General features: G+C 32.8%; 1 protein-coding gene across 1 annotated transcript in view; it reads right to left on the bottom strand.

The window, feature by feature from the left end:
* LOC141579655 (IQ domain-containing protein M-like) overlaps positions 1-26,732 on the bottom strand; it is a 193,971-nt gene that overhangs the window by 54,113 nt on the left and 113,126 nt on the right. Inside the window, exon 6 of the mRNA XM_074377591.1 lies at positions 11,914-12,075. Coding sequence (XP_074233692.1) covers positions 11,914-12,075 — 162 coding nt within the window. The remainder of the gene's footprint in view (positions 1-11,913; positions 12,076-26,732) is intronic.

Here is a 26,732-nt window from a genome sequence, read left to right as displayed (position 1 = left end):
CTTACTCCTTAGTAAACAGGTGTACTGTTTTTAATTATTGTTACTTTAGAAGGGCTGGTTACACATATTATGCATGTTTTAGTTGAGGGGACTCTCTTCCTGTGAGCAGGAAATGACTTTAGAAGCATGTTCACAGTTCTCCAAAGATGTTCAAAGTGTCTGCATCACAGCCCAGGCTCCTGTCTCCTGCAAAGCCCTTTCTCTGCCCTGCCTCTCAGGACTGCTTAGCAGAGCAACTGACAACTCAGTATGAGCTTGTTTTACATCAGTCACCACTTCACATCGTCTATGGTAGTTAATTATGTACGTGTATCATCTCCCTCAGCCTAAATCATAAGCACACAAGAGGGAAGCTGTTTTATTTACTTTTGAATCTTCATCATATTTATCACAGAGCATTGAACACAAGACACACTATAAAGATTGTGGAGTGACTGAATATGTTCTTATTACCTTGAATTTTTGCCTCCATTATGGTTAAATTATATTTTATTAAATTAAAAATGTTAAATACTAAAGAACCATGTCATACTATATTACTGCCATATCACATTACAATAATCTTTGAAGGAATCCGTAGAATAAACACAAGTAATTTTAATATATAAAAGTTGAAAAAATGGCTTAAATGTTGTAGTAATGCTTTACATATACATTCATAAAACAATAGTGCATAAATGCTTACTATGTGCTAAAGACTTTTGGTGTGGAAATAAGAAATACATTCTCAAAAGCTTATAGAACTACCAAAGAAAGAGATAGTCCAAATATATATTTTCACATTTCTGAAGGTCTATAGTTTTAAATACAAAATTATTTTTAGACGGTTTTGAAAAATAAATTATAAAATGGTTTCATTCGTTTCTACCGTTTTTAGAAATGCTATATTTTATCTTGATGTGACAAATATTCTTTTCACTATAGTTAACACAGCAAAACAAAAATAAATGATATAAAGATAAACATATGAAGAGCAATGTAAAAATAGACAAAACTTTTGATTTTTAAATTAAAGAATATATCATATACATGGAAGTTTAAGATGACAATTTTCAAGTCCCTAAATCTCTTTTATTACTATTAAACAAGAAGCGTATAGTAAAATGTGTAGAATATGTAGAAAAATTAGAAAATTCAGCCACACCAAAATATTTGAAGTCCACTGGATTCACACAATGTAGAGATTAAAATTTATATATTCTTACATTAATTTCATGCAACTATGTGAATATAGTAAATGTCATGCTATTCTGCAACATTTTTTCACTAAAGATATATCGTCAGTATATCTCACCCAACGTTCACAGCAGCACTATTTACAACAGCCAAGACATGGAAGCAACCTAAATGTCCATTGACAGATGACTGGATAAAGATGTGGTATATATATATATACATAGACAATGTAACACTACTCAGCCATAAAAAAGAACAAAATAATGCCATTTGCAGCAACATGGATGGACCTAGAGATTATCATTCTAAGTGAAGTAAGCCAGAAAGAAAAAGAAAAATACCATATGATATCACCTATATGTAGAATCTAAAAAAAAAAAAAAATGACACAAGTGAACTTATATACAAAATAGAAACAGATTCACAGATATAGAAAACAAACTTAATATTACCATGGGGGAAGGGGAAGGTGGAGGGATAAATTGGGAGTTTGGGATTTGCAGATACTAACTACTATACTTAAAATAGATAAACAGCAAGGTCCTACTATATAGCACAGAGAACTATATTCAATACCTTTTAATAGCCTATAATAAAAAAGAATATGAAAAGGAATATATATATATGTATGTATAACTGAATCATTATGCTGTACATCAGAAATTAATACAACATTGTAAACCAACTATATTTCAATTAAAAAATTTTTAAATCTTCATATTTCCCTATAAGTAAATACTTAATAAAATAATTTTAATGTTCATATTGAATTCCATATTATTAATGAATCATAATTTATTTAACCATTTCCCTATTATTGTGGATTTACATTGTTTAAACATTTGCAGTAATTACAATGTTATAATTGCTATCATATATAAATCTATAAGTATTACTTCTTTAAGATGAATTATACACATTCCACTGAATTCTAAAAGGATAAACTAATCATAATTTAATATTCTCTTGATGAATCAAAATAAATCATCTTTATAATACATTTATTATATGAAGTTGTAAGTGCTTGCTCTAGGTTCAGAATATTTGAACTGAAATCCTGGTTGTACCACCTAATACCTGGATGACCACACAAGTTACTTAGCCTTTCAAGGGCATAATATTTCTTCTAGTAAAATGTGTTCAATAATCGCATCTATCATACAGATTATGAAGATAAAATGAGAAAATCACATAAAATGTACAGCCCTTAGTCTTATGAGTTTGAAATTTATAAATATTAACTTTACATTAACTATGGCATTTTACCATCATAACAATCATGGCAGATACCAGGGGCTGCTATATAGTATTTATAAATCTATGTAAATATAATTTTTATAAAATTAGAGATTTTTAATGTATGTATATAATTAGAAATTAGAATAATTCATACATTAGAAAGTTTTATATAAATATGTATATTATATTTTCAAATATATATATTATATATACATATATATGAATGTGTGTATAATATAATCATAATTTATATTAACAAAATCTGAGTAAAGAAGGATATATATTGCCAAATGATTTTTTTTTATCCTTGCCATTGTATACTATGTTCACCAATAATCAGGCTTTACAAAACCACTGTCTTAAAAAGAGTCTCCCTAAAGGTCTCAAATAGCCAAAGCAATCTTCAGAAAGAACCGCAAAGCTGGGGGCATCATGCTTTCTGATTTCAAACTATGTTACAAACATAGTCATCAAAATAGTATGATATTAACATAAAAACAGACACAAAAATCAATGGAACAGAATAGAAAGACCAGAAATAAGACCACATGTATATGACCAGTTAACTTATAACAAAAGAGACAAGAATATACAATGAAGAAAGGATAGACTCTTCAATAAATGGTGTTGGGAAAACTGGAAAGCCATATGCAAAAGAATGAAACTGGATCACTCTCTTACACCATACACACAAATTAACTCACAACAGATTAGAGACTTGAATGTAAGACCTAAAACCAAAACTCCTAGAAGACAACATAGGTGGTAAGTTACTTGATATGGATCTTGGTGATAATTTTTTGATTTGACATTAAAAGCAAAGGCTACAAAAGCTAAAGTAAACAGGTGGTACTATATCAAACTAAAAAGTTTCTGCACAGCAAAGAAAACCATCAATGAAATAAAGACAAACTACTGAATAGGAAAGAGTATTTATAATTCTTATACCTGATAAGAGGTTAATATCCAAAAAATGTAAAGAATGCATACAACTCAATAACAAAGACAAAAAAAAACTTCATTTAAAAATGGGCAGAAGATCTGAATATTTTTTATAAAGAAGACATACAGATGACCTACAGGTACATGAAAATGTGCTCAATGTCACTAATAAGAGAAATACAAATCAAAACCACAATGAAATATCACCTCACACCCATTAGAATGGCTACTATAGAAAAGATAAGAAATAACAAGTGTTAGTGAGGATGTGGAGAAAAGGGAAGCCTGTACACTCATGGTGGAAATGTAAATTGGTGCAACCACTATGGAAAACAGTATGAAGTTTCCTTAAAAAGTTAAAAGTAGAACTACCACATGATCCAGCAGTTCCACTTCTGGACTTCTGGGTAGTTATCTGAAGGAAACTAAAACACTAACTCAAAAATACATGTACCCCCATGCTCAATGCAGTGTTGTTATTTACAACAGTCAAGACATGAAAACAACCTAAGTGTCCATCAATGGACATATGGATAAAGAAAATGTAGAGCATATATACACAATGGAATATTATTAAGCCACAAAAAGAAGTAAATCTTACCACTTGCAAAAACATGGATGGACCATGAAGTCCTTATGTTGAGTGAGTGACATAAATCAGAGGGGGAAAGACAAATACCATATAATTTCACTTATGTATGGAATCTAAAAACAAAACAGGCAAACAAACAAACAAAAAACCAACTGAATTCATAGATACAGAGACTAGATTAATGGCTGTCAGAGGCAGGAGAGTGGGAAAATAGGAAATGGTGGTCAAAAGGTACAAATTTCCAGTTATAAAATAAATGAGTCATGGGGATGTATAGCTGGATGATTATAGTTAATAATACTATAATGTATTTGAAAGTTACTAAGAGTAGATCTTAAAAGTTCTTGTCACAAGAAAAAAATTATAATTATGTATCATGACAGATGTTAACTAGACTTCTTGTGTTGATCATTTCACAATATATACAGATATCATTATGTTGTACATCTGAAATTAACATGATGTTATATTCCAATTATAACACAATAAGAAAAAAAGAGTCCTGTGCTAAGTGGAGCAGGAGAATTTTTTAAAAATTTCTTAAAACAAAGTTAGTTTCCACATCTGGACTCTCCCATGCTCTTCCTTTTGCCTATTCAACTTTCTTCTATTCCCTACTTAGTAATTCTAATCTGTTCTGTAAGAATAAACTCATAAATCATCATCTTTATAAAATCATCTCTCATACTGCCAAATACAGTCATTCTCCTTACCTAAGCTTACAGTTATGCTTAATTGTTTCTATTAAGTCAACTACCATGTAATTTCTATTTTGTTTCTTTCTGCACCTATTTATTGAGAATAACTTTCCCCCGACAGTCTTAAGAAAAGCCTAACAGTTCTACAGCTATGTAACAAGTTAGTATCAGAACTTGTTTTTATATCTCTTTAACCAATGAATTGTAGTTCTATAGCCACACTGACAAGCAACCCCAAAACCAATATTAAACCTATTTTATCAGCTGGTGAAAACGCACCTCAGTAAATATACCTCTGAAAGCCAACCAATCAATTAGTGAGAAATCCTACTTTTGAAAGTTAAGTAATGAACAAAAGTTCCACTCTAGTAACATGTTTTCTGAAGGCCAGTAAACTAGCAACTCATTTCTGAGAGGTCACACTCAATCCTACGTCATTTCACTCCCACTAGTAAAAACCACCAATCACTGACTTGTATGCTGTGTAACAAATTACCCCAAAACTAGAGTTATAAAACAACAAACATTTGTCTCACATAGTTTCTGAGGGTTAGAAATCTGCAGTGGATTTTCTGGGTGGGTCAGTTGTAGTCCAGCTGTCACTGGAGCTGGAGTTATCTTTGCAGGAGTATTACGGTGCTGGCTCCACCACCATGTTGCATTACCCACATAGACCTCAGCTCCTTACTGCCTGTAGGCATATGCCCTCAGCTCCTCAGCACACCGATCTCTCAACAGGGCTGCTGGAGTGCCTTCATGACATGATCACTAGCTTTCCTGAGTAGCTTATCTAAAGGAGAGCAAGGGAGAAGCCACAAAGTCTTTTATGACCTAGCCTCAGAAATAACATACCATCACTTTTGCTGTATTCTTTTGGTAAGAAAGACCAACCCTGATGCAATGTGTGTACCTCCACATGGGCATGAATACCAAGAGGCATAGATCATTGGGGTCATCTTGGGAGCTGGCTACCACTCTTCTCAAAAACCCTTATTAGTATCAACAGTCTTCTTTACCTAGGGAGACTATTTAACCAACATGACTCTCCCTTACTTAGAATGACAATGAACTCAGCTTTGAGTTTTTATTTCAGATATTGAGTGTTACTGTTATCCTTTGTCATTTAGAGGTGTTCTGTCAAGATTTTTTTTGAAGGTCCTCATTTGGTATCATTCTATTTGACTCATGGACTAATAAGAGTGCTCAGTAGGACTGACTGAGCCAAAATCTGACAGGGTTTTGGATCTGCTAGAATGTAAACACTTCTAGGGCAGGGATTAAGCATAAGCTTTAGTTATTTCTCAATCTTTGTTGCCAAGCATATAGGAGACACTCAATTAATGCTTGTTAAATAAATAGATGAAGAAATAAAATAATGAAACAATAATCCTACAATTTTTATTTTACAAAGATAAGTAGTAATGTAGTGAGTGGTACGTTGTTGTATTTGTGCAACTCACATTTCCTTTAAATACAGACCTGATGCCATATCTTAATGTCTTCTTCCTCAGTGCTTCCAACTTGCTTAGTGAAATGGGTTGAGGAAATGAGAACCACATCTCTGATTTTATCACTGACATCCAAGAAAAAAAAAAGGAATTCACAGAACACACTCATCCCATCAAATGAGGAAGACCTAATTCATCATCCTAAAGAATTTTTAATAATTTGACCATAGTTAAAAAATGCTAGTCAGACATAATATAGCATTCCTGTTATCTTTATGTTGGATTATTCTTGTGAATGTACTAATGCTGAAATTTTAATCAACTGAACCATCTAAAATAAAATAACATTTTTTCCACCAGCAATTACATTTATCATGAAAACACATTCACATGATTTGCCCTTAACAACGAAAATCAAAGGAACATTAAAGAACATAAAAGAGGAGGCTGCAAGGTGTTTGTAGTTGGTAAAAGGGAGATCAACGGGTATATATCCAAACAATTTTTCAAGTTCAGTTGAACTTAAAATATAATTTTCAGTGACTACATTATTCTCCTCAAGCAAACAGGTACTCTACAGGCAAAGCACAATATTGAACTAACCATAGTACATTTAAACCTATCCAAATAATAACAGACCACTTCCTATGCTTGAGCAGATATAAGTGATATAAAATATATGGAGCTCCTTTCAAATCAGGATTTATTTGGGTTTTTCATTTTGTAATAATTAATGTTATAGACCACCTCGAAGAATGGGCTCAACACTCAACTTAGTTTTAACAAGAGTAATAAATGTCCATATTTTAAATAAGTTAAGGAAAATCAGGACAAGTCACGGTAGGGACTTTAGAAGGCAAATTAAATTACACATATATCATATAGCTACAAGAAAATATGCTCCCAAAAAGGAGATAAAAATGATGGATAGAAATCCAAGTAAATGCTGAGATGTGTATTTAAGAAGTCTAAAAAAGCGCAAAAGATATAAGCAGAACATGTAGTAGCTAGGATTATATTCACAATAAATCAGACTTATTGGATTATTACATCTTAGTCTGAGTTCCACTACTTTTAAACAAATGAGAAAATGTGGAAAATGTTTATAGAGAGAAGTGCCAAAAGACATTAAGGATTAGACAGAGGGCTTCTGAGGAATTATATTTTAAAAGGAATATTTTTAGCAGAAAGAAAGAGTCTTAAGCATCTATGCAGAGCTTTTATTTTGTGGAGAGTGAAATAGTTACAACTGCAACAAAGAGTGTGTAAGAAAAGAAACTCTTAACGTTGCAAAGTAGAAAATTCTGACAGAGGAGATCATAAAAATCAGACTTGACTGTCAAGGACAATTGAGTAATTTCCATAGTCTTTAAAGATGGGATAGATTCTCATTTGGCTAATGTACATCAGGTCTTGCCCGAAGGCAGTGGTATAAACTGAAGGGCATAAAAAAGATACCTTGTACTCATAATAGGTAACAAAACAGTGATTAGACCAGGAAATCTGCTTCCAGTATTAATTACATAACTTAATTAGCCACATATTATAAAGGTAAGTAAAATTTACTATATGAAGGGCTCAAAATGATGTATGACAAAGAAGTAGCAGAACTAGAGCTCATTACTTGGAATCTGAACTAATTAGAAACCTTACTGTAATACAATAATATGATTTCAGTTAAGAATGGACCAATGCTTTGAGAAAGTAATTTAATCATTCATTTGTATTCCCTAAATTATTTCCTTAAAAGATAATGGCTAACCTACCCCTTTTAAGGTATTATCATTAGAATTCCAAGTGTTCATTAATAAAATCTACAGCTTCCAGGCTGGAAATCCACCAAAGTCACAAAAGTACATGAAGGAGAAGAACAAGTCCAGCCTATCCGTGACAGGCCAGAGGGGCAGGGGTGCTTAGGGATAGACAGCTCATAGGGAAAGACAACCAAAGACATGTTAAAAGACTAGCCTTCCAGTCAAAACAGGGAGGAGAGCTGCTGCCACGAAGAACCTATATCTTCAAAGAGACAGAGTTTAAAACTCAGAGATGCTAATCAGTTACTCAATATTGTCATCTTTTCTTCTGTGGAGTGAATAAAAGAATGGCTCGTTCATGTGAAAAAAAAAAAAAAAAGACTAGCCTTCCAAAATAACTTTCCTGAAAATAAGTTTGACAAGACATGTGCTCCTAGAAAAAAAAAAAAATTACGGATTTTTAAAATTCATATTCTAAGATTATAAAATTATAATTCAGAAGAAATACTTTGTTCATATTCAAGCCCAGGAATTCTGGGATATAAAATATGGATATACTAAATATTTTTAGAGTGTGTATGGTCTTTATAATTTGTTAGCAACCCATGCCATTTGTAGAACATTCAGTAACTCTATTAACTACTTTTCAGCTCTTACTGATGATCTGTCTCTAAATCTACAGAGTGAAATCAATAAACAGGAGTGCCTACATTGTGGAGTATTAATGTTGGACACATAATAAATTCCCAGAGCTATCTTCCTTAAAATGTTTATAGCCAAGGAGTTACTGAGTTTCAGAAAGCACTTCTGTAATAGACTAATCTTTTTCAAGGCAAATACTGCAAACTCTTGTCAATCAATTTAATAACAACTGTAATTTAAAAAGATTCAAGGCCCAGTCACTTACTAAAAAGGGAAAAGAAAGCATAAAACTTCAGGAGATGAGCCCTCAACTTATAACATAAGGCCACTTGTGTATTTCCTTTCGATTTGTTTTATTTGAACCAAATGTTTACAAATGGCTCTAAACAATGAACACAAATCTTTTAAAATGTAATAGGTCACATTCTGTTAATTTTCAGGGGGAAGTTGCAAAGAGTAAATAAATTGCAATCAGGGTCCTGATTCACCTTATAGAACCTAAAACCTTCAGCTTTCTTTTTCATAATTTTCTTTCTCTTTCTTTCCCTCTTCTTCCTCTAGGCTACCTATCAGAACTGAGCAATTAAATATACCTTTACACGTGCAAGTGAAATGAGATTGCATTAAATTTGTGACTCTCTATAGATAAGTTCTATTATGCTAGTTTTAAAATGTAAAGATAAAAGTCATCTTTCAAAAATATTAGCAAATTAAATTTTAATATCTTGGTTCTTTAAATTTGTTTTCAACTACTTCTATAGCTTTACTGAAGCATAAATGAAAAACTACACATATTTAAAATGTGTAATTTGATGAATTTTGACATATGTTTGCATCCGTGGAACCATCACGCATCACCACAATCGAGTTAATAAACATTTCCATCACCCCCCAAAATTTTGTAACCCATCACATCTCACTTCTATTTCTCATCCCCAGCCCAGGTAACCACAGATCTGCTCCTGTCTTAGGCCTAGTTTGTTTGCAACTTCTAGACTTCTATACAGATAGAATCATACTCTTGTACTCTTTTGTTGTCTGACCTCTTTCAGTGTAATTCTTTTGAGATTTAGCCATATTGTTTGTTACATGCATCGTATATATTCAATAGTCTGTTCTTTTATATTGATGAATAGTATTCTGCATGGATATATCACAGTTTGTTTATCCTTCCATCTGTATATGGGCAATTGAGTTGTTTCTACTTTGAGTCTTTTACAAAAAAGGGTCTATGAATATTTATGTACAAGTATTTGTATAGACATATACTTTCTTTTCTCTTAGGCAAATAGCTAGGAGTGGTATGGCTGGGTTGTATAGCAAGTGTACATTTAATTTTCTAAGAAAGCGTCAAAGTATTTTGCACAGTGTTTTTACCCTTTTACTTTTGTATCAGCAGAATATTGGTGTTCTAGTTGCAGCACTTGGAGTGTTTAGTCTTTTTAATTTTGGCCCCTACGGTAGGTGTGTAGTAGTATCCCACTGTGTTTAGTTTACATTTCCCTAATGCCAAAAATGGTGCACATCATTTTTGGGTTTGTTGGTCATTCTTAAATTCTTCTCTCTTCTTATGTTGTATTTATTTTTAAAATGTATTTACAGTAAAATTCATTCTTTTTGGTATATAGTTAGTTTTAGTAATTTTTAGAGTCATGTAACCACACTATGATCAAAATACAGAACAGTTTCATCGCCTTAAGAACTCCCTCACAGGACCTCTTTGTAGTCAAACCCTCCCAGCAGCAGTAAACCCTGGCAATCACAAGACTGATTCTCTCCTATTAGTTTTGTTTTCCAACATGTCATTTAAATGGAATCAAAATATAGCCTTTGAGTTTGGCTTCTTACACTTAACATTGAAATTCATCCATGTTATTGTAGCAATAGTTCTTTCTTTTTTATTGCTGAATAGTACTTCATTGTACAGATGTTAACAGATTTTAATTATTCATTCACCAGTTGACAAACATTTGTGTTGTTCCAGCTTTTGGCATTTATGATTAAAGCTGCTATATACATTCATATACAGGTTCTGTGTAAGCAAACACTTTCATTTCTTTTGGGTAATTTTCAAGGGGTAGGATGGCTGGGTTTCATGGTTAGATTATATTAACTATAAGAAAAAATCAACATTTTTAAGTATTGGTTGTGCAATTTTGCATTTCCACCATCAATATATGAGTGTTCCAGTTACTCTACATTCTTGCTAGACTTGAATTATCAGATTTTTAAATTTTACTTTAGTCATTCTAATAGATGAGTAGTGGTAGGACTCGATGGGTTTTATTTGTATTTTCCTAAGGACTAGTAAATTGGTCATTATTTCATGTGTTTCTTTGTCATCTATATATTTTCTTTGTCTTATTTTGTTTTTTTACCAAAATACAAAGTTAATTAATAGAGAGATAATACTATTAAAGATTAGTACTATTTCAACAAATAGTGCTAACATATTTGGATATCAATATGTTAAAAAAGAAAGAACTTCAACCTATACTTTGAGCTATGTAAAAAATATAACTCAAAATAAATCATTCACTGAAATGTAAAACCTAAAACTATAAAATTTCTAGAAGAAAATCTTCAAACCAGAGGTCTAACCAGTGTTTCTTGGATATAACAGTAAAAGCATGAATCATAAAAGAATACAGTGGTAGATCTGACTTCATCAACATTTAAAAACTCCTGCTTTTCAGAAGATATCATTAAAAGAAAGAAAGGACAGCCACAGACTGGGAGAAAATATTTGCAAAGTATATATATGTTAAGAATTTATATTCAGAATATCTAAAGGACTCTCAACACTTAATAACAACAAAAAACAATATAAAAGTGGCCAAAACTTTGAAGAGACACCTCACCAAGGAAGATAAACAAATGACAAATACATGACAAGATGCTACATATCATTATCTACTAGATAAATGCAAATTAAAACCACAATGGCACACCAATACATAGCTATCAGAACAGCTGAAGTTAGAAAAATTGATTACACCAAGTACTGATAAAGCTATGGAACAAAAGCAACGCTTATATTTCTGTTGCTGGTGGATATGAAATGGTATCACTTTGGAAAACAGTTTAGTCAAGAGAAATGCAAACACGTGTCTATGCACAGTCTTGCACGTGATGTTCACAGCAGCTTTCCTTATAGTATCACTTTTTTAAAAAACAACCCAAATGTCCATTATTAGGTGAACAGACAAACACAGTGTGTCTTCACTATTCTAGTGGGGACACCAAAGTGAAAAACAGCCACATTTTAAATTGCAAGCATAATACTTAAGAACTAAAGGTAATACTCTATAGGGCCAATGTAATACTCCACATCATCTAAGTGATGGATAAGTGTACTTACATAAAGCACAAGGTCATTTCTTCTTTATTATAAAAGAAAATAATACGGTTTAGTATCTTACCTATATACTTATATCCTTCTTCCCCATTTACTATGGGTCTCAGCCAAGTTGACCTAAGCCAATTATTATTACGCACATGGGCACCTTGAGGAGGGTAGAGTGTAAATAACATTTCAATTGCATTGGATTTCTTGGTGATTTCAGAGTATTTTTCACGGTCTTCTGTTAAAAAAAAATTATTTAAAAAAAATTTTAGACATTGTTGAAAAATTTCTAAATGTGTTTCTTTAAGGGATGCAAATTGAATCCTAATGATTATGTTGATAACATAGTTTTCTTTAGCCAAAGATACTTCACCCAAAATAATTCCTAGCAAAAATTAAGACTTAAGGGCTTTAGTAGTAGAATCATCAAACTATCAGTTTAAAGCAGTGTTGTTAATAGCTTTAGAGAAAAGTAAGATAACCAATTAACAGCATTCACATTATACACACTATAACATAACCATATTTTATAACATGACCATGTATTTCTTTAATTGCCACTAAACAATGAAATCAGAGTAATCTGACAAAAATGTTGAGTAAATGTAGAGTTCCATAAACAGGAACTACTGAAATAATCAATATTCTTAGGCTTTGGTCTTTAACAAAATACAATAACACAAACATAAATATTTATATAGCACCTACTATATGCAAGGAATTGTTCCAATTGGTCTAAACCATTAACATATTTAACTTTGATAACACATCTATAAGGCAGACACTGTTATTATTTCCATTTTATATGAGGAATTTAAGGTCCAAAGAAATTAAATAACTTGCTTAAATCTTGCAATCTGTAAATGATTCAATTAAAATTTGGATTGTGTGAGGAAATTTTTATTTGCAAACAAATGCTTGTCAAGAGAACATGACCTGTGTTAACTAGTAGATAAGAAAGCTGGAATTAAAAAATAATTTGAATTGTAGAGTAAAAAATCTTCGGTAATGGCTCTTGGGCCTCCAGTTTGTGTTTTCAGATTTTGGTTGACAAGCCAATGTCCTAAAATTTAATAAGGCAGTCTCTTGAGCAGTTCATTCAAAGTGACTTTACCTAGAAATATTTCAAAGAAAAGAGAGATACTGATGTAAATCTTTATTTAGAATCCCATTATATTGTCTTTCTTTCTCTTCCTATTATCTACCTTCCTTTCTTTCTTCCCCTTTATTAAATATCGTGTTTTGTGGTGCAGTGAGTATAAAGCAGTTTGACATAATGATTAAATGATTAAGAAAGTAGGTTTGTTGGTGGATAGTCAGCCAGGTATCAATCTAGCAATCAGAGTTTCTTTCTTTGAAACTGCAAAGAAAAAAATAAAGTAGGAAGAGCTAGCAATAACAGCAGCCTATTTGGTGTGAAATTTCACTTAAGCTTTCTCTCTTACTCAAGATTTACATCCTTCTAATTCCTTTAGCTTAAACAAGATGTTTAGTAACATTACTTAATAGGGTTATACTTACTTGTTTTTACAAAACATTTTATTTCCCATAAAGGCAAATGTTTCCATTTTGGGCACAATAAAATGTCTACGCTAAAATCTAAGCAGTGGTGAATACAGAACTGGCACTTTCTCTTACTGGCTTATCCTGACTGAAGACTAAGTAGAAATAAGTGAAGTCTGTGTAATGTTGAACTTGCCAGGATAACGGGATACAGTGATAGCTGTAGTTTCAGACACACACTGAAGGTTTCTAGCTCACAGTCTTGCTAATGCCAGCATTTGCCATCAGGAAATACAAATGGAGCCTTGCAGCTTAAATCAACAAGGCATAATGATTTTTGAATTACTGTACGTTCCTTTGTAATATCAAAGTTGATTACAAATAAGCATTTTTTATTTTAGAAAACATACAGCCTGTAAAACATGTCCTCTTCTTTTTGCTTTATTACGCATGTCATCCCAAGATAAAAACAGGAATTTAATTTTCACTGCTGATATTGATAACTTGTTATTTATGGAGCACCTTTCTTTTAATATACTGCTAAGTCAATATTGCTACGTTGGATTTAGATGTAATAATGCTGTTCTCAGAATGCGAAAGTGTAAGAGCTCTTCCTTATCCCTTCATATCAAGCATTATATGTAGTAAAACTCTGAGGAGCTCAGATTCTTGTGTCTAGGTCTGGTGTGTAGCAAAAGCCCACACAATATTTACATGACTCTCTATTGCTCCCAGGTCACCAAGCAGTCACTTATCTTCATTAGAGGTAGCAGCAGCAGTGGCTGAGAGCAGAGGCTCTCAACTGCTTGGTCAACAACCTGGATCTGCCAATTATGAGCTGTGTGACCCGAAGCAAGTTAGCTAACATCTCTCAGGCTTAGTATCTTAGTAAAAATGTTCACATGATAGTGTTGTAATGAAGACTATAAATGAGTTGACATAAAGTCCTTAGAAGAACACCTGGTCTATGGTCAGCATTACTTAAGTGCTATTGTTGTTATTATCGTGCTCTCCGTTTAACAGATGATGGTACAGCCTCTATTCTATTTAGACAATGACGGCAGCTTCCTGCTCCTCCCCCATCTTGCTTGTGCTCTGGATGGGTGAGTGGAAAAATGGTCAGTCATCCTGAAGTCACTGCCATTTCCGGTCACTCCTGCACTATTTTGGATGTTCTTGTTGGATACTGATCAGGAATTTTTGGTTAATCAGTACTCGTGGGCTACTAATCAATGTAAGGGTGGTCTTCCTTGTTCTTAGTATCAGCAATAATAATAAGCAACATATTTTGTTGAATCTAAGACATTACAGCTGTTGATGACTCCATTAGTTTACATACTACTAAGAAATATAAATTGGCTGGAAATTTAACTATGGCATACCATTGATTATAATACGTAGCTCAATTTTAGGGACATTAAAATATGAAAATACACATCTTACAGTTAGCAAAATCAAGATATACATTGACTAACTGACAACTCTACTTGACTAGCAAATGGGCATCTTAATGTCTGTCTTGTGCCAGGTTCTGTCTCAGTAAACAGCCCCTACCTAATGACACAACCTAGAAAACAAGACCTCCTTGACACTCACCTCACCACCCACTGCCACCCTCCCAGAAAAACTATCATCTAGTTTTATACAAACACTTTAGCCTCCTAAATAGTTTTCTTGGCCCTTTTGATCTTGTCCCTAAACTGCAGCCAGAATATTTTTAAAGTATTTGTAATACATTTTCTTATTTAATGGTTTCCTATTACATATATTTTCTCATCAGTGGTTTCCTGATGCTCTTAAAATAATATTGGGTCCTTACTATGTCCTAAAATATTCTGAACATTCGGGCCCTGCCTCCTCCTCCATCTTTTCTCTGGCAACCTTGGCTTTCTTTTAGTTTCATAAATACAGCTTGCATCCTCCTATTTCAGAACCTTAGCATAAGATGCTCTGTCTACCTGGCACATTCTCCTCCCACACCCTTTCCTCCATTGTCTCATTAACATCTACATCACCTGCATGTCTCTTCTCAAAGTCTCCTCTGACTCCCACCAAACTAGCTCAAGCCTTCACATTAAATCATCTCAGAGTTATTGTTTGCTATACTTTTCCTCCATTACACTTACTGAAGTTTGTAATTATATTATTTCTATTATTACTTAAGATCTGTCTCCCTCAGAAGATTATCAGTTACAACAGTAACTAGTCTCAGGCACAGGGCAGGCAAAGTCCATTCAATGTTTGCTAACCATAGAATCTCCTAATACCTAGCCCTGTGCCTGATAGAAAGGGTCAATAAAAGACTTTTTAATTAACAAATACAATAATAATTAATAGTATTCATTGGGAGCTTAGTATATAGCAGGCAGGGTGCTAAGCAGGTTACATACATTCATTAATTTAATCCTAAAACAACATGTTTGCCTTGCTGACAATCCTTTGAGTTCAATATTATCATACTCATATCATAGCTCAAGAGACGGAGGCATACAGAGGTTACAGAGCATGTCCATGGCCTCAGAGCCAGTAAGTGGTGAAGCCAGGATCTAATCTCAATTCTAACTTCAAAGCCTGTCCTTTGGACCAGGATGCCACATTATTTTAAACACACAGCTCCTGGTATCTTGGGACTGTTAGCACCTCAGTTGGTTGCTAGTCATCGGGTAGCCTCTCCCTTTGAAGTCTTCTTCCAATCTTTCTAAATCCTTCAGCTGTCCCTGCATAGTCTGCTAGTCGGCACTATGGTTTCTCTCACTATAGCAGCAGCTCATAGCTCTTTCCAGGCAGTTTTCAGATGTTAAGCCTCTCTGCAAGAACTTGTTTTACAGAGGCTACTGATGAGCCCTCAGGTCAAAACCACTGTTCATCAACTGGTCATAACTCTCTTTGTTTGCTAAGGATGGAAGTCAAAATAAAAACCCAGTGGGACCTCCTTAGACACCTCTAGTTTCCCCTTGCCTCTCAGAAAAGTGAGGCTCATTATGCTTAATACTCAGAGTAGATCATGAGTGCTCAGAGAACCCAAAGATGCCCTTGCCTTCATCTCCAACACAGGGCGCTGTATTATTGAGAACTCATTGCTTCCCTCCTGCAGAGCCTGAATTTGAACATTTAAGGCAGTGGTCCCCAAACTTGTACTTCAAGAATCACAGTGATTTAAAAAATATGTTATAAATGGAATCATACTAATGACTTATTTTTGTTTGGCAAATATTATGGTTCCATGGTTTTCTTAATATTATTTCATGATTTTAAAAGTATTATGTGTTCATGATAGAAAATTCTGGAAACACAAAAATGTATAAAGAATATATATTACTCTTAATATTCGCCAACTATAATCCCATATGCATGATTTTTATTCTCCCACAACCCCCAAGGAACTATAACAGAGCATAGGTAGCTAATAGGATACTTGGTGGCAGATCACTCTTAGATCAAATAAAATATAAAATCTTTACTATTAAAAATAATACACTGATCAGCTACTTAAAAAAATAAAAATAATTTATTAAAAATTTAGAATTAGGAAACAGATAAAAAATTACCAGCTTTACATTATAAGTAGGGATGAAGAAAAGAAAGACTACTATCACAATTGTTCCTTTCTAAAATTATTATTAAAGGATATTTTAACACTAAAAATACATGAGCAGCACAATCTCAGTTGTGTACACAGTACACAAAGGAAATGTACTTTACATTGAGTGAGAAGAACCTTGGGTTCCCAGGATTTTTGAAAGTGTCAATTTCTTGCTAACGGCCTGTCTGCAATACAAATCCCAGTACAGACTCAATACTTAAAAAGGGCTCTTATGTAAATTGTTAAGTTCAGGACCAGCCTAAGTGTATCAGGGACAGTTAGATGGCTAACAAAGCTTTACTAATGTCCCTGGGTTATTAAACCAGAATGGAAGACCTAGTTATTGATGTCAATTCTTAAGAAATATTTACAAGTATGGGCAGAAATAGCCTAAGAACTTGCACTATTATGCAACTAAATTTATCACCAGCTAAAAACACACTTTATTGTCATCACATGAACAAAGTTCACAGGCTAAAAACAACAGTGACAGATAATGGAGATTTTCTTCCACTGTGAATATTTTGCATTTATTAAAATGCTGATTTATCTCTCATGGGCCACTGATCAGTCATATGAGGTTTTTAGCATGGGTTATCAAATGGGAGTTCAAACTGGTGGTCAAATAGTCTATAATCCAGAGTAAATGACCAATTTATAAATGTTGTACTTTTAATATCTTATCACTGTTAGAGCACTTTGTTTTCATGTTGCATTCATTTTCTTTGATTTGAATTAGATGAATGTCATAATTTTTGTCATGTGATTTTAATCCAAGCTTTCTCTATTCATTAGTAAATTTAAAAGAAGAATGTCAATGTATCAGTATAAAAAACTGCATATGTCTTGAACAAGGGAACATGAATCTAAAGCGTCTCCATTCCTAAATTAATGAAACTTTCTTACATTTAATTTCTCTGAGCTGAACTATAAGATCTTACACATCATTGATAAAGGAGCAAAACACTAAGCAGAAAAACCTTAAGAGGCAAAACAGTTAAGGAGGCAGTTAAACAATATGCCACTGGATGATAAAACCAGGAAAAATAAATACAAGGAACATTGGTCTCTTATATTACACTTAAATATTAACATTGCTTAATTTAAGGAAGAGCAAAAATGTTCATTAACATTTGACTTAGAGTAAAGAATATAAAATAAGGACATGAATTAATTAAAATTTTGTTAAAGTATAGCAGCCTTAATTTTAAAATTGTTAAAATATAGCAAATATTACTAGTTTTAAATTCCCTCAGTTCATGAAAACTGTAAATTTCACCAGAATGTTCTTTACCATATAATTCAACGGTTAAATGTGGAAATATTGTGTCATTAATACATACACACCTCTATAAATCCAATCAGATTTCTACTGTGAAATAGAAAATTAGGGGATTGCAGTCATTTGATTGCTGAATATTCAAAGTACAGGTATTTCAAAAGATTCACTTCTTCAGTGGAATAAGTACATAGATTAGTAAAGAATTATGCTAATATGTATTTTCATTCCCATGTTGATTTTTTTTTGTCTTTTAGACTCATAAGCAAATTAAATACATTTTCAAGTATCAGATAAAGAAAGCTAAAAGACTTTTCACTTTTTCTCTCTTCATAGAATTTAGACAAAAACACAGAGCACATTACTGTACATAAACAAGTCACACAGCTACATAAAACAAAATAATTTTGGTTAATGATTCTGAAAAAAATTATAAGGATTTCTTATGAGGGGCATTTTCTTTTTTTCTAACATCCTATATAAAGTATGTTAAAACCTATAATAAACTGCTAAAGAAAAGCTCAATGGTAAATTTATTTTTTAAAATCTTTGTTATTAAACAACAAAGATTAAAATGACTTTACATCTAAAAATCCTAAATAAAATAATAGTATGAAAAATCCAAGACCATACTTAAATAATTAGCGAGGAACAAAGATTTAAGTTGGGAATGCAATTTGTCAAATAAAATGTGAACAGTCTCAATAGATATCAAAAGATATTTAATAAAATTGAAAAAAAAAAACCCACCTCTTCATAAAGACATGTAGTAAACTAGGGAGAGAAGGATACAAACTTAAAATATATATCAATGGTAGATAATAACATTAAAATAGTGAGAAAATAACAATTTGCATCATTATTATTATCTAATGTCTTAAAAGTTCTACTAGTTAGTGAAAAAAATCAAGGAAAAGGTATCTTAAATCACATCTTAAATGACAGATGTATAATTACGAAAAACATCACATCATTTTCAGGTGAAACGATTCCACACATATAAAACTCAAGATAAGCTAAAAATTATTACAATTTGGGAGAGTAAAATATGGCTACTGATTATAAAATAAACATATAAAAATTGACAATCCTTATATATTCAAGAAAAACTAGCTAGAATACATACTAGAAAAAGAATATGATTCAAAAAATTTTTAATTACTAACAAAACAGCTAGAAAAAAATAAAAGCCTTTGTGTGTGTGTTTTTATGTGAATAAGTCTGTGTACTGGAAGTAAGGCAAACATTGTCTCATAAATGATTGGAGTGTTAAGATGAATTTTAAGTAATCCATTTTAAAAATATGCCCTTCACTTTTCTCTGAAGGTCTGAGTCTCAGGATAGCCAGATTAAATCCATTAGCATGACTTTACTCTGACAGACTGAAGACAAATGTTCCTCTCACCTTAGTTAAAATGTTCTCACTTTGAGAGAAACACAATAGCACAAAAAAATTCTCAAAACTTAAGAGCACAGTGACAGTTTTTTGGTGGCTTATTATACATAATTCAAAATATATTTCTTTTCTCCTGATTTGGAAGAATATTTTAATAAAGTTACCTCCTAGGTTGGAAGTATAGCAATTCCAAATAAAGAGTTATTCTAAATTGTTAAATTAAATTTGAATTACCCAATCTCCTTGTCTTTCTTGCCACATATTTCTATCTGTTTGGTTATTTTCCTTTGTGTATACATATTCTTAAGGGTTGAGTGAAATTCAACTAATCCTTAGGCTATTCCATACTGAAATAAGTTTTAAAAGGTATACTGTGGGGAAATTTGGAGTTAATTACACAATTCAATATTGTAAGTATTATTGTCCCATATTATATCAATCCCTTAGGAAAAATTGCAATAATTGGCAGTTGACTACAACAGCTTACCTCTATACATTTACTCAACAATTATGTCTGCTTGCAGGCAAAAAATATTCTCAAAAAACCCAAAGATTTACCTTCTCTTTTATGTGCTTAGGATTTTCTCCAAATTCTGGAGACAAAATTAACACCATGCTATTTCATATAGCAAAAAATGAACTCCAAATAAATGAGAATCTTTCTTGATGGATTTTCCAAGGGAATACCGAATATCAAGTGGTATTCCCTTGGAAAATTACTTGGTATTAATTTTTTTAAATAGTCGTTTAGAACTAAACCATTCTTTCAGTTTTGGGAGTTCATTTGGTAGTTTAATTTAGATTTCTCAATAACAGTAAAGAGGTCTATAATTCGAGGTCTGTTTACTTATTATAGAAAAGTTAACATTAATCTGAATTCTTACAAAACAGGTTGGGTACAAGCTAATTAATGAATGGAAGAATTTACTTATTTAACAAATGTCCAATTTACTGGCTTGATTTATTTATAAGTATCAATAGGTAATAATATCCCCAGTTAAAGCTGGTATAGTAAAAGTAATTTTTCTCTCCTTCTCTCCCATGATTCTCCAAAGAAACATTTTTTAATCTACCAAAAATACAAGTGTATTTACATCTTTAATGAAACATGAGAATTTCCATAACTTCCAATGACTGAAGAATATTTGGCAGAAACAATAAAATTCAGACCTAAATGAGAGAGAATGCCTGAAGCTGACACAGACTTCCTCAGCTCTCAAACAAGATATGTCTGAAAGGAAGAATCACTATTCTGAAAGACCCCTCCAGGGACATTTTAAGGGAGTGACAAGACTTATATGTGTGGATGGAACAAAGGAACTCAGTGCACACCACACCTCAGAGTGGCAGTTGAGGTGGCACTGAAGGAAGAAAGAATCACGTCTGTCTCACAAGCTTATTACATCCACCCAGTCCCAATGTCCCCTATAGTCTCTATCACTGATAGCATCAAGTCCAAACATTTCATCAGCTCACAAGTCCCTAAATCATCTAAATGTCGTTCGTTATGGGTGAACCGCCCTATATAATCCATTTAGCTCGTTCTTTCATTTGGAACATATTCCTCTGTTTCCTCATTTTGTCTGACTCTTTGTTTCTGTATATCAGGTAAAACAGATACCTGTCCCAGTCTTGAAGGACTGATCTAGGAAGACTTGAGGGGGTGGCGGGAGGGTGTTTCAGTCAGCTGTCTGCGCAGTGCTCTGAGGTGGTAGCCTGCCAAAAACTGTCTCCAATTTTTTCAGTCCCATGGAGCCCAGAGCTAGGCATTCAAGGGGCATCCCCTGTGTGGACTATGCACACCCACCAGCTTTGGCAGGGCCATGGGGCAGTGCTAGGCCAGGATAAGCCTGCTCACCTGCTTCGGTGGAGCCATGGGGCAGGGCACACCTGTCCAGGGTTGACCCACCTGCTGGCTTTGGCAGGACTGTAACAGGGCACTGGGAAAGGGTAGGCCTGCTGACACTAGCAAAATGAAGGGGGAGTGAAAAATGTCACCCACTAGAGCCCCTGTCCCTGGAGAGAGTTCCAAGAGACCCCTGCCCCTCTGGCAGGTGCTTTAAGATTATCAAATAAATCTCCACATATGTCTAGGCACTTTAAAAACTGCTGCTTTTGCACTGGATCTCAGAGCAAGTGAACTTGAGTGCAAGTCTTTTAACAGCAGAATCTCCATTTCTGACAGCGCTTTTGGCCTTCAGGATGTAAGCCTCACTGGTTTTCAAAGCCAGACATCCTGAGGGCTTGTCTCTCTGATAGAGGTCTGGGGTGTGTGACGTGGGGCTTGAACCCCTCAGTCCTCGGCTGGAAGCTCCGTATTTGTGAGGTCCCTCCCAATTGTGGTTTGCTACGCCAGGGGTAGGGTTTTTAGGGACACTGCAGTTCTGCCTCTCCTGCCCATCTTGATGTGGCTGTGGCCTTTTTATCCTTTGTTGTGGAAGGGGATTTTCAGCTAGTTTTCAAATCTTTTTCAGAGGGAATTGTTTAATATGTAGCTGCAGATTTGGTATGTCCATGGGAGAAAGTGAGTTCAGGATCCTCCTACTATCTTGAACTGTCCCCACTAAATTTCTTAAAGTATTCTTTTAAAAGACACAGAACAATGCAGAATAATTCCTGATGAAGCTAAACTCCCATTTAGTAACATACATAGTATTTTAGCTGGACATACTGCTGTCTCTAACAATTTAGACGTTTGGTTACCAATGAAAAGGGGCAAGACCACACATGTACATATTTACAGTGTCTTTCCTTCATTCATTCTCCAAATGTATTAATGGCATTTGGAAAGAAGCTCTCATGAAATATTTTTTCTATAAATATATCACTATACTGTTTCCTAGTTCTAAGTAAACATTTACCAATCAGGTTATCTAATAATTGTATTTAGGGAAAAAGTGATGTTTAGTGAAATATTTCTCACATTTGAGATTGGGTAAAGAGCAAAATCCCAGTGTTTTGTGGATGTTGCTTCTTGGAAATACAAGACAAGTTGGGTTATTTCCCCTTGGGTTTTTTGCAAAAGAGCAAGATTAATTGCTGGAATAAAGATAGGCTTACATAATTTATAACTGTGTATGTGGTCCACTGTGATGTATTTAATTTCTTTCATGAGATAACAAGCTTAAAGGATAAAGTAAATTAGAGACCTGCTATCTCTCTATTTTAATGGGGCTTTAAAGAAGATTGTGTAAAAAAAATTAAATGGAAATTAAAGAAAAACAGATTAGCAAGGACTAAGATCAAATGGATTGGCAGAAATAATAAACAGATTGTTTTTAGTGTTCCATGGCAAATTGACAGCAGATATTAGTTAAATTGATAACAAATATGAGCCTAACATATTGTATTATCTTGAGGAAAAGGAGGAAACGTTAACATAATGTAGCTCAGAAAATGCATTGAGATTATCTTCAGAAATAGTACAAAGCAGAAGAAAAAACAGATAAATTTGACTACATTAAAATTAAGAGCTACTGTTTATCAAAAGACCACTTCCCCCCTAACCTCCACTTCCTTTTAGGTTGAAATACCCTTTATAAGCACAACCTGATAACACGATATGTAATCCACTGTGATTTTATCAGAGTCACATTGTTTTTTACCTTTAACCCTGAAGCACAGTCGAGATTTTGTTGACAACCAGCTCTTCCTAATGAACAATATAACCTGTAGATAGGCCCTCAGGGGCAATTCTTTTCTGCAATTCAGTGCAGCCTTCTTCTTGGCTCAAAAATTAACTAGATACAAGTGACTGAGAGAATGGTGGCTAAATGGTCAACATGGCTGTCAAGGTAAGGTCAATCTGTATTCCTGCAAAAGCTCATGTAATTGTGTGTATGTCTGTGTTTAGATATGTGTATCTATAATGAATACCTGAGTTTTAACTATTTAACATAAGACACAGACTATGTATATAGTTATTTCTAACATATATTATCAAGTTTTTAAGTTTGTACACATTTGATACTCCAGGTATCTAATTTCAAAATTAGAACTGAAATCAATAAATTAAACCAGCCAACTGATGGTTTAAAATATGATTGTAAAAAAGGAAAATGAGGTAAGTTATACAGCCTAACTTTTGAGTGAAAATGGTGAGTAAAGGGACTTGATTTAATAGTTCTGTTAAATGTTGCCAGTGCTTAAGGTAACTGTTATCATCAATGGACGGTAACATAAAGTTTCATGAGTTCAGAATTTGTATCTGTACTGTTGTTACTCTCTGTATTCCTTCATAAGAGGCTAACAGCTGCTTTCCTGATGATTTACCCCCATATCTGGGATCTTGATTCAAATTTTTAAGGGAAGGTTTATGTTTCAAGCAGCATGTTTTACCTAGGATATCACTTGGAAATAAAAAGGGAATATCTTTTTTTTTTTTTTTCCTGAGAAATACAGCTGCCTATTCATTTGAGTTGTCATATTATCCACTACTGCTCTGGTTTAATCTCCCATGAGATTTACATTATTGTTCCAAACCAAAGATTATTTCCTATTTATTCCTCCACAGTGTTAGCATCAGGTGCATTTCCCACCTTCACCCCTCCAAAAAAAATTTGACATTATTTTATCTAACTTTCAGAGGAATCACTAAGGACTTAAAAAAAAAAGTGAGAATTATTATATTCTGACATACAATATTTTGGATAAAATTATTATGTTACTGAATTAAATATTAAAAATACAGTTTAGAGATCTTTTTTTCTTTTCATTAGTTGTCATGAGAAATTTGAGATGAGCCATTCATGCTCTCTTACTTGGTGACTCTTATGATCCCTGAGATGCATTTATAAGAATGCTGCCTTTAAAGAGGACTTCATTCTTGTGCAGTAGAACACAATGGATTCTTTATGTCAAGACAATTGGCCCATGAAATAATTGAATCCATATTGTTAGGTCTTTCTAATATGCTCCATTCAAAGAAGATAGTTTTGGCTCAAATATAAATAATACTATAAATAATACTTAAACTTTTGAACAATAATAAAAATATGTTTCAAGATTTATTTGCTTTTTAAAAAAGTGTTTATGATGTTAGGTGTCATTATAGTGGACAGTAAATTACATAGTCATGGGGGAAAACTTGAGATATTATTATAGCAAACTGAAACACAGGATTTTTTACATGGCACTAAGACCTTAATTTTAATAATCTCTGGAAGTAGTTGAAGAAAATAATGGGTTGTACACTTACTTATTAACTTTATAGTTACGGCTTTCATGTTAAAAATACAAATTAAAGACATTATGTATTCTTCTAAATTGCACATATAAATGTATTTCCATGAAGCATTAATTTCAGTAGAACATTTCATTTGAGAAATTCAGGGCAAAATATACTATTTTAAATTCTCTAAAAGTCAAGTCAGGATAATCAGTAACAATAATTTCTTAGAAACAGAATTATGAAGCCTGAGGATGGTTTATACTTTACATTCAGTAAATGAAATTCAAATGTTGTCAAAATGTTAAGTCCCCAACCAAAATGTTATTCCATGGCATTAACATAGCAGAAATCTAAAATCACTCATTTATTTATTGAGCAATTATGTGCTATATGCTGTTAAATATCATAGATAAAAAGTGAGCAAAGTGGTACTTGCCTTCATGAACCTAATGGTTTATTTGGAAATGAGATAGATAATAAGAAAATGAACAAATATATACAAATTATTAGCCATGTAAAAAAGGAAAATGGCATAGTTATACAAAAGTAAGTAATATGGTGAGTGGTAGAAGTAGAATGAATCACTTTAGCTAAGTTTTAAAGAAATTGCTTCTCCAGAAATTGAAAGTACATTAATATTTATAGAAATTGAATTATCAGATACCAATAAGATAAAATTCAAAATGTCTGGCATCCAATGAAAATTACCAGGCATACAAAGAAGCAACCCATACTGAGAAGAAAAATCAATCAATCTAAACAGACTCACAAATAACACAGATAACAGAATTAATAGACAGTGATGTGAACATGATTATAACCATATTCCATATGTTCAAGAAGTTAGAGGAAAGATTAAACATGTTAAACAGGAACATGAATGATATAATCAAAACTAAAATCAAACGTCTAGAGATGAAAAATATAATGTCTGAGGTGAAAAGTATATTTGATGTAATTAATGGCAGATTATGCACTACATATAAATAGTGATTGAAATTAAAGACATTGCAATAAAAGCTATGCAAAATGAAACAGGGAAAGAAGATTTAAAAAATATAAAGCATGTCATTGAACTGTAGGATCAACTTCAAGCAGCCTAGCATGTATGTAACTCAAAGCTCCTAAGCTGAAGAGCATAATAGGGAGAAAACAGAATATTTGAAGAAATAGGGTCAATTTTCTAAATTTAACAAAAACTGTAAACTCACAGGTCCAAGAAACTCAAAGAACCCAAGCAGAAGAAATATGAAGGAAACTACAGCAAGATACATCACAGTCAAATATAATAAAATTGGTAATAAATAAATAATCTTTAAAACATCCAGAGAAAAAAGACACATTATCTGCAGAGGAACAAATATAAGTTCTAGAAACAATGAGATTTCAACACTTCTCTCTAAATAATTGATAGAACACATAGAAAACCATTAAGGAAAAAGAGAAGTTGAATAATAATAACTTAATTGATATTGAAAAAACACTTCAACCAACAGCATCATAATACACATTCTCTTCAAATACACACAGAACATATTCCACAATAGATTAAATCCTGGGTCAAAAAAAGTCTCAGTAAATTTCAAAAGATTCAAGTCATGCACAATACGTTCTAAGACTACAATGGAATAATGTGAAAAGTAAGTAACAGATCTCTGGAAAATCCTCAAATCTTTGGAAACTCCATAACATACATCTAAATAACTCCATAGTTAAAGGGCAAATTTTAAAACACTTTGAACTGAATGAGAATGAAAATATAAAATATTAAAATTTGTGGGCTTTCACTAAAGAAGTACTTTAAAATTTATAGTACTAAATGCCTATATTAGAAAAGAAATACTTCAGATACTAACCCCTTGTGGGTTTTGTCATTTGCAAATATTTTCTCCCATTCCATAGGCTGTCTTTTCAATTTGTCAATGGTTTCCTTTGCTGTGAAAAGCTTTTAAGTTTAATTAGGT

Source organism: Camelus bactrianus, chromosome 2, assembly GCF_048773025.1.
Source record: "Camelus bactrianus isolate YW-2024 breed Bactrian camel chromosome 2, ASM4877302v1, whole genome shotgun sequence".
NCBI lineage: Eukaryota > Metazoa > Chordata > Mammalia > Artiodactyla > Camelidae > Camelus > Camelus bactrianus.
This window is presented reverse-complemented; position numbering and strand designations above follow the sequence as displayed.